Below are 9,644 nucleotides of genomic sequence, written 5' to 3'. Positions count from 1 at the left end.
TTTTATTGTAGGCACGGCCGAAACCACCACTCTCCCGAAACTGAAAATATGGCGATGGATTTCAACGATGCGTTGGATGACATAGTGCTGGCCGAAGAAAAGTGTGTCTTCTAATTTTGCACTTCTGCAGTTTCTTTCTATGTGGGAATTAGTACTTCCTAAAGGGCACTGTTCGTTTCCGAATAGTTCATAGCTTTTTGTGTGGTTATAAACGGTCAGGAAGCTCATCAAACTAACGCTCATTTACGCCACAGACAGCAACCGTTGCCTTGCGTAAGAGTTAAAAAAAAAAAAAAAAAAAAGGTTGCGTCTAAATATTTATGTTGCTGTGACCTTTACTCACGAGATCCCGAGGTTCGTTCCGAGCCAAGTGTTTCTGAGCCTGCGATAGCGAACGGAGTGTTTGAAATATATATGTTTCTTTCTGGAATCGATTGTGTCAACACAGAGATGCTAGGTGAGCTAGGATTAATCTTGCGATGAACTGCGAGGCTCAAACTTCTATTCACCGTTATTTTTGTTGTGCTGCTTTGTTCTCGTCACCAGGCGTTCCTTCCACTCCTAGCGCCTTGCTGCGTGTGATGTGAACTGAATGATTTGAGTGTTGCCCCGTGCGTGTTGGGCGGTAGAGCGTTTTAGAAAAGCCACATCCGAAACTCACTACTGCCGCTTGCTTCGTGCTATTCTGGCTTGAAAAGCCTTGTCTCCTAGACTTCCCCCGCTACGGCCGGCAGATATGGAATTTCAGAGGTGGGTGCTTTTGGCGTGAAGTGACACGGGCAGTATAGTTGTTTCCGTTTTCTTGTTTACACTTTTTTTTTTTTGCTATTATTATTCACGATTTCTTGCATTGCACGATGGGGATTCAAAAAAGTTTTATAATGGGTTTGGAACGTCGAACTTCTCTTTCTCGTTTGATTTGTTCTTTCTTTTTGTTAATTTCTTTTTCTTATCTTTCTGTCGGGTTTTCAAGAAATGAGCAGATGCTCATAAAAGTAACCGAGAACTAATCTTAATCTTGTTGCTTTCGTCAAATTCTGGTTCCTAGGCAGAATTCAACCAATCAATCACTAGAACTTTGTTTCCTAAACACAACAAAATCATGTGCATAAATACTTGAACCGATGCTCTCTATGGCCTGTTGAGCACAATATAGAGCTAAAAGTATGCAGGCCAGCGGCGAAAAACAATATAAGCCTAATATGAAGTTAACAAATTGAAAGCACACCTTCAACATGCAATATGATTTATAAACATGCAGATCTTGCACTGCGAGGAAGGATGACTTGCATGCTATCTCACAATTCTGCACAGTTCTTATGTTGTTGGGCTATGATGCTCCAAATTCTTGCACCATTTCTGTTTATCTTTCACCGCAAGCATAGCGAAATTTGGCATGTGTATAATTGCCTGAATGTTGTAGGAGTAATGTAACTGCAACTTGTTTCATTTGCTTTCTTGCTGGAATAAGACGTGATGAAACTGCTCTTGCATTGGCGATTATATCTCAGAACAGTCGCCTGAAGATACTGCCTGCTGCCGACATATATAAAATATGTGGTGAAAAGCATACATTAGCTGCTTTTTGCTCTAGTAGGGCTAGAAATAATAAAAGGAATCACATGTAGAAAAGTTTCCTTAATTCCTGCGTATCTTAGTTACATTTTCTGGAGAGCAGCCATCAATGCTCGAAGTTTCCTCTCGGCTCGAGCGAACAGCATTGCTGCGAGAGCAGTGGTTTGCATTTATTATTGTCTTATGTTCGTAACCCACAACTGCATATAAATGGTGCTCCAAAATTCAGTCCTGGAAAAAATAACTTTAGAAATGGTGCATATTCTCTACTAAATAAATGCTGCAATGTAAATTTTATCACCACCTCGCGGACATACTGCCCCAAGTACCGCCATTTTCATTACTGTACCTAACACTGTCACTAGTGTCCTGAGGAGCCTAGTGGTCTTCTGATCTCTCAGCTTTTGTTTATTTTAAGCGGAGCCTTTTAGTGTATCTAATGTTACTTTTGTGGGGTTCTACTGTATCGGGTTTTATGAAAGGAAAAATCTGTCATCCACTCAACAGTAGCCTAAGATACAAAGGAAACTCGTACGGATATCTCCGTATAAACTTTCGTATCTGGGAAGAAATTTACCCATACCTATACGGATATATTACCCATACGAATATATCCATATAGGAAGAAAGCTTTGCAGCTGAGGAAAAATTTGTTCTGGTCCGGGAATTGAATTTGGAAGCAACGCCATGCCGGGGCGGTCACTCTGCCATCTTGAGCTCATCCAAGAGGCCAGCAGATAGCAGAGTGATGTCGAATGAGTCGACAACTCGAAGTGCAGGTTTACAGAAATTGCGGAAAGTGGATGGCAGATTTTTCCTTTTGTCATTTTGTCATGACCTTGTGGGCCCGCGCAGAACTGATTTGCAATTTTGGTACCGGGTTTTTTAAAGTGGCGTATGTATGGCCGGCTACTCTCATATGCTGTTCCAGAGCACCTGGTACATTCTCCGCATGGGCATGGCTTGAATCGGAGGGATATAAATTTAAAAAATCATAAAATAACTGAAGCTCGCCCTCTTTTGGCCACTGTCTTGTGTGTCTGACATTTTTCGCCCGTTGCCTTCGGTTGGCTCAGGGGTCGACACCCTAAACCGAAACAGAGCTATTCGGAAGAAGGGCCCCCCATCGACGCCAGGTAACCACCATGCATCTGCTGTATAAATCTCTTTCCTCTTCCCCCTCCATTCCCCATCGTGGTGTAGACTTCAGTCAGAGCCATTTGCTGCACCCTGTTCATTCACAACACATGCTTGCCCATTTGCTGCACCACTGCCTGCTACTTTTTCAAAGGATTACTGACACATATTTTCAAAGCCTTAAAAAAATTGGCCAGGTGCTCCTCGCACTCAAAAGGACAGCACAAAGCGCGAATGAGTGTAGGGAAATGTATAAGAGATCTCAATTTGATACTATGGTCTCGAAATGACTGACTTTGAACTGTCAGTGCTATCATGACTTCAGGACATAGCGGAAAATTTGCAGATCTCGTGTAGCGATAAAGCCACCTGCAATGTTAGCCCAATGGCTATTGCATTGCGCTGCCGAGCTCCAGGTCACAGGTTTGATCCCACCAGTGGGGTATCACCATTCAGATGGGGGCCAGAATAGGAATGCTCATGTTCCGTATATTGGGCGCATGTTTCAAAGAACCCCGGGTGGTCAAAATATTAATCCAGAGACCCCCCCCCCCCCCCTTTCACTACACCATTCCTCATAATCAGATCGTTATTTTGGCATGTAAAACCCCAGAATATTTCATTTTAACCTAATTGTATTGTACTGATAATGCCAAATTATAGATACGTCACTTGTAAAGAAATATTACACGAGTGCTACGTTTGCTTCTTTTGGCTGCACTCACACATGTCAGCTGTAGAGATCACGGGAATGGATCTGGCCAATGTATATTAAGGAAGTTGTGACTTATCCACCACTTCAGTACAAAAAGGGAAGCTGGTTTATACAAACTGGAATTAAATTAGGACTCCTTGACAGTTGCCAGTATGTTTTTCTGAGGTTTAGAGGCTCTTGACCTTCATTTGATGAAAAAGAAATGCTAAGCCAAAACATGTTGTGTCAGTAATCCTTTAATTAGAATGCATGAAAGGTAGCAACACCCACCTTGCTTGCACTTTGCAGAATTTTTTTTTTATTTCTTGGGAAGCCTCATTCATCTTCCTTGGCATGTCTGTCCCAGATAATGGTGATCTTTTTTCTTTCTTCGTTGTTTCTTTTTTTCGATACGATATCAAGTCAGTTTATCTAGATTCATATTCGAATGTGCGAATCTTAATTAGCAGATTCAGATGTGAATCTTGCGATTGGCATGGTGCATTCCCTCTCAGCATTGTTTAAAAGGACACTAAGAAGAAACATTAAATGAGTATACAGGCGTGTTGTTCTCTTCGGGACTGTTTCTGTGTTGAAAGTCATTCGCTGCCCCATCAAGATGTTGAACCAGTGCCAGCTTGCCCAAATGTTGATTCTTCTACTGTTAATATGTTACAATAGTGGGGAAATGTTTAATTATTGGTTGAAGTTGTGGCAATCAAACTGATTTTTTTTTTATTAATACCGCATCCTGGCAGTGGCATAGGGAACATCACTGCGACATCACAGATATGCCACGGTATGTCGCGCATACTATCATGCTTCAACAAGACACAAATGTCTGGAAACATACTAGGAGGCCCGTTCCCCTTCCCAGATTTTCACGGATGCATTAAGCGGCACAGATGTGGCACGATGCAGCGTACTATCCGGTGGTCACTAAAGATGGCCGTTCATAGCGTTGGAACCTATCGAATCTCGATGAAGTTTTTTGAACCTGGTTGTTGTTTAGACAGGCCGTATAACTATATGTCTTCTTTATACTTACTCTGTTTCGTGTTTGGCAGGCAACGGAACAGAAGTTGCACATAGTGCATTCATGAAGATCTGTCACTGTGTGTTTTGTGGTGAACTGGTTTTGGATCAGCAACTCCTTCTATAGGATAAGTTCTCTGTATATACAACCGATACTGAGCTATTGTTGCAACCCACTGCCACTGCTATAGAACTGTCCAGCTGAGCTCAAGGATGTAGGTTCGAATCTGGCCCCAGCAGCCACATTTCGATGGGGGCGAAATGCAAAAAACACTCCTGCACTTTGAATTAGCTGCACGCCAAAGAACCCCAGGTGGCCAGATTTAACCCAGAGTCCCCCGCTACGGCATGCCTCATGATAAAATCCTAATTTTTGCATGTTAAACCCTGGAATTAAATTTTTTTTAGCCAGTGTGGTGTTAAATCATGCATTGTTTTCTAAATTCAATATGTGATGCCACTACCTCTTAATCACAAGTACAAGCGGTTCACTGTAGAAGCTATGCAAATGGGATAATCCTGCGATGATGTCCCTTCACTTGTTTCGCGCTGAATAGGTTTGGATATGCGACGTCTCCTATGCAATAACATCTTCGTACACGGCTGCTGTAACGTGTGAGGTTACAATCCACTTGTCATTTCAGAGCTACCTGGCTCCTTGAGTGAACTCATATCATGCTCGAATAATGCAGTTATAAACATCTACTGGAGGAAAACATAGCACAAGCTGTCACCCGCATCTAGCAGAATCCAGCATGAATTCATGTCTCTCTACCAAAGCGAGAGTTGCTGAAGGATCTGATTTGATACAACAAATTGAAAACGTGAACTTGTTGTCAGTTGACTGATGGAAAGCAGAATGTTTTCAACAAAGAAAAAAAAAAACTTGCTTCATGTTGACTAGTGGAATGCACCTTAATATAGTATTTCTCTTCAGTGTCCATTTAAACCATTGACAGTGCATACAAACTTGTACATTATGATGGTCTCTGCTGAAAATTATCATCTCATTCTAGTATTAGCTTTCCTTACCCTGTATGCATGATTCTCCTTTGTCATGCTTTCTTTTTTAATATTTGTTCCGAAGAATATCGCCACCATCCTCCTTTTTGGATTTTCTTATTCGCGACCCTCGTACTCTCTGCACCTTGCGGGTGGTCTGAACTTTTGTTCCGAACTTTTGCTCTGAATTTTTACTGTTGGTGAGCATTTTTTTTACCTGTCATAATGCCCTCGATAAGCCTCATGACGGTTTTTTTTTTTCTTTTTGCATTTTGATGGAATTGGTCGAGTTTTGTATGAGAGTTGTATCAAAGGTAATGCAAAAAAAGCCATAATTTTTTTTTTTAATTTAGGCTCTCTTTGACTCTTCTCCACCGTGTCACGTAGATGTCTGTATGGCCAAGTAAGCTGGGCCAATTTCGGAGACAGCGTAATGAGAGGTGGTGACTCGTTTGGCCGATTCTGATGCCAGTGCCCGGTATATGTCCTCGCAAAGGTTTTAATGTAGTCTATGACGTGGGCCAATCCTGGAGGTATCGCAACGTCACAGCTCTCGTGCCTCAGAACATTAATCAATAGAGTGAACCAATAAGTGTCCCCAGGAGCATATCTCTGCTGGCATGCCAGGAAGCGGTCGCTCAAAGGGGCGCTAACGGAAAATGTTAACTTGGGCTAGATTGAAAGATTAGGCTTCTGTAGGGACTAATTTATCATTCGTATCAGTGCTGCCACCTGTTGTGGACTATGGTACCTCTCACGTGACATCAGCATCCGCCAATTCACAGAGATCAGCACAGAGCGAGGTCATGTGGGGATTACTTCAACTTATTGATTTTGGCGCGGGCGGTTCAATTGAACAGCAGTGAAAATTTCGAGGGCAGTTTTCTATGCAACAAAATTGGTATGCTGACGTACGGATAACGATGATAAACTTTTAGACATAATTTATCGATGTAGCTCGACTTAGTATTTACCTTTAGGGTCCTTTAACTTTGATGATCATCACCTGGTGGTCGCCCACTTAAGAAAAAATTGTCACAGGATGCCGAAAAAAAGTATATTTTCGAATAGTTGGAATATTTATTTATCTCGCGTTGATAGAGGGGGCTAGGTGAAAGTAGTGTTGTACAAAATGCCCAAAAATCGTGTTTAAGGTTCGTCACCAAGTAATGGGCATAAAAAATTGGGTTGAGTAGCAAGTGCAAAATGTATAAAAGTATTTGAATAGAGTAATAAATTTGGTATCTCACTTGGAGGGAACTCCCAAAACATAGCTTTTATAAGATTCAAAGGAAAAGCCATATATTGCATTCCGAAAACCTTTATAGGGTCGTTTCTCAAGGTCAGTATTGAGCATTGAGCATCATTTTAAAGTTTGTAGGTATCCTATGTCTCTTGCGAAAGCGTGCAATAATACCTAAAGAAGTATTTAGAATAGTATTAAGGGCTTACCTTTCAGAGTACTTGCAGAACACCAAGTTGCTCCTAGACATGTTAAAGTACAGTAATTTGAGCAGGATATTTAAAACGCGAACTCAGGCAAGATCCTCTTGGGCAGCTTTTTGTTTTTTTGTGAGGAAGGCAGGGCAGTCTGTTTGAATTCAGTTGCAAGCTTCTGTGTGCTACAAAGACAATACCACTGTCATAAACTCCAACTGTTTGGTTAGCAGGCCTGCTCAGCAATTCTTGGTCACTGCCTCTCAATTTGTCCTGTTCACTGAATAGAAAGCTTGGTTTACACCCGATAGAGTGACGCAGACTAGCTTAAGGTGATCATGAACAAGTGGGTAGCTAAGATTCAAACTCTTCAAAGGAGAGATCAGAGTCATGCTCAAAGGCTTTGCTAATGTGTTCTTGGATTATGTGCCGTTGTACTTTTGTATATTGTTAGAGTTACCCTATACACTTCAACAAGCTCTGTCTCGTCAACTTTGTATGTTGACAGGAAAACCACAGGTGACATTAGCCGATCAGGAACGAAAATTGGCTGCATGTCTCGGAGAAAGGAGGGAGGCTTACTTACTAGTTGCTGCTAATCCTATTAAGCCTTTGTCATGCTCAAGTAGATTAGCCGCACCCTCTCAACAAGCACAGCTGGTTTTCTTTTCTGATCAGCTGATGATCCATAGTTTTTGCTGCACTGTAAGAATTTATAAGGTTCAGATGTGTGTACTTTAAATGTTCTGTATCTATTAAAAAAATGGTTGCTTGCTTTACTTCTGGTTCAACTCTCGTGATGCAAATCGACTTGTTTTGTGATGTTTCTTGTGCTTTTGATGTCCAATGCCACCACTTTTTCATGTTTCACTCTTTTGAAAATGTGGTACTCTGCCACCATTTTTTTTAGCCTGTGTCAGATGTTTCTTTCTGCTCAGACATTTTTTTAATTTGTTTTAATCTGCCCATTTTGGAACTTTGTCAGAGGATTTTAATTTGTATGGCACTGAATGTGGCCACATAACTGTGTTCATTTCTAACTCTAGTAATTTTTTTTCTTCTAGATTGTTTTTCTTCTTCCTTTCCTTCCTTTCTTTTTTTGAGGTGGTTTGTCAATTACTTCTGTTTGGCTTTTCTTAAACTCTGGTTTTGACCCCACTTTTTCTAGTCTTACTGATAAATTTCATTTCTTTTGCATGGTACGTGGGCATACTTAATTGAAAGCTTGGTTTTGTTTTTCTGTGACCTTCATAATCTCATTTTGGAGTGCTTATTTGCATTGAACCTAAGCATACTTAACTGAAGCCTGTTTTGTTTATCTGTGACCCTCGTAACCTCATTTTGGAGCATTTATTTAAATTTTGCTTAGACTGATACTGCTGTAGCCTGAAACCAAAGCATAGCTATACCACAGCTTTCTTAGTACATTCGTCTTTCTTTAGCATTTAGAAACCTAATTAGGGAAGGTTTTCAATAATCTAGTTAGAATGCCACCTTTTTGCAATATTGTATTTATTTCTACTTTCTTCAATTCTTGCTTCACATGGCCGATTTTGTTAAAGAGCACACAGCCACGGACCTGCATCACTTGTCATTTCATTTTGATTGCTTTGTACTCTCACGAGCACTTTAGCTCTGTAGTCTCATCACGCACTGTCTTTCTCTTTCACCCCTCCTCCTCCTCTATCCATCCTCTCTCGTTGAACTTCACTCGGCCTACCATCCCCCTCGCACCTCTGCACCCCTCCTTTCTCTCCTTCCTGTTTCATGCCACTAACTTCGCCACCGATGTGTTAGGCCTAGGGTTTACCCCAAACCCAGACATAGCAACTCCGAAGAAGGGCCGGCACCTGGCGAACAGAGGTATGCCGGGAAAGTCAAGCCTTCTTGCGCGTCGTCTCCCAGCTGCCATTCCACTCCTTTTTCCTTCTAATCTAGCGTTTTTCAGTTTACTGCATGATCAGTTGTAAAGCAAAGTGTGGGGAAAGAGTGTGAAATTTAGCATTAGAAGCTAAGCTACCAACTGTTGTGTAAATACAGGAGACGGGTGCGATGCATCTTTGGGGTGCTAAACCACCAGCTCGTTCGTGCTCAAATCTCGCATAGGGGTGGAAGTTTGCACTGTATTTTGTTAATGCAGTACTGGGCTCAGGCGCAGCACCTGCCTGTTTTGTAAAGAATAAAGTGTGGAGATATGCATATGTCAGGATGGCAGTGCCAGACACAAGAGACATGTGGCGTTTTTTAGCAAGAAAGCAGTCTCAAGTCTGTTGCTGTAATAATGAGACGTAGTGTGCATCCTATTTGTCCTCATCATGACGTGCAGCACCACTTCAGTTCCTTTCACTGCAGCAGTCACACTTAAGGCGTTAGCATTATACAGGTCATTGCAGGTCTTCAGCGGGCAGGGGCATGTCATCAAATTTTCTTAGCCAGCACCGCACTGGGAGGAGGAACGTTTCGGAGATCACTGAAGAACTCCAGAGAAGGATAGTTAAGAAAGATTGCTGGGCTAATTGAAGCGTTGAGGCAAAGAAAAACTGGGGCACAGTAAATGGCAACAGACGAGAAGAAACAGACAAGACAGAGTACTAACTTCAACTGGTTTTTTACTGAGCCTGCTGTGTAATGTTTGTATACCGAAAACTTCACCCCATGTGCAGCTCCCATCACAGAGACAGCACGCAAATTTGCGCCCCTGTATTCTCTTAAGTGATCATTCAGGCAGTGTGAATGATCACCTTAGAAATCACAGGGCAGCAGT

The 9,644-nt window shown here is 41.8% G+C and overlaps 1 protein-coding gene across 3 annotated transcripts in view; it reads left to right on the top strand.

The window, feature by feature from the left end:
* Nucleotides 1-34: 34 nt before the first annotated feature.
* Nucleotides 35-9,644, top strand: part of LOC142564676 (protein LTO1 homolog) — a 29,636-nt gene continuing 20,026 nt past the window's right edge. Inside the window, exons 1-4 of one of the 3 annotated variants that reach the window (XM_075675792.1) lie at nucleotides 35-101; nucleotides 547-750; nucleotides 2,652-2,711; nucleotides 8,678-8,743. In XM_075675792.1, the coding sequence (XP_075531907.1) occupies nucleotides 737-750; nucleotides 2,652-2,711; nucleotides 8,678-8,743 (140 nt within the window). In that variant the 5' untranslated portion in view covers nucleotides 35-101; nucleotides 547-736. The remainder of the gene's footprint in view (nucleotides 102-546; nucleotides 751-2,651; nucleotides 2,712-8,677; nucleotides 8,744-9,644) is intronic. The other 2 variants (XM_075675794.1, XM_075675793.1) reach the window with 2 other exon arrangements.

The sequence above is a fragment of the Dermacentor variabilis genome, chromosome 11, assembly GCF_050947875.1.
Source record: "Dermacentor variabilis isolate Ectoservices chromosome 11, ASM5094787v1, whole genome shotgun sequence".
NCBI lineage: Eukaryota > Metazoa > Arthropoda > Arachnida > Ixodida > Ixodidae > Dermacentor > Dermacentor variabilis.
The sequence above is the reverse complement of the archived record's forward strand: the minus strand, read 5'-3'. Positions and strand labels throughout refer to the sequence as shown.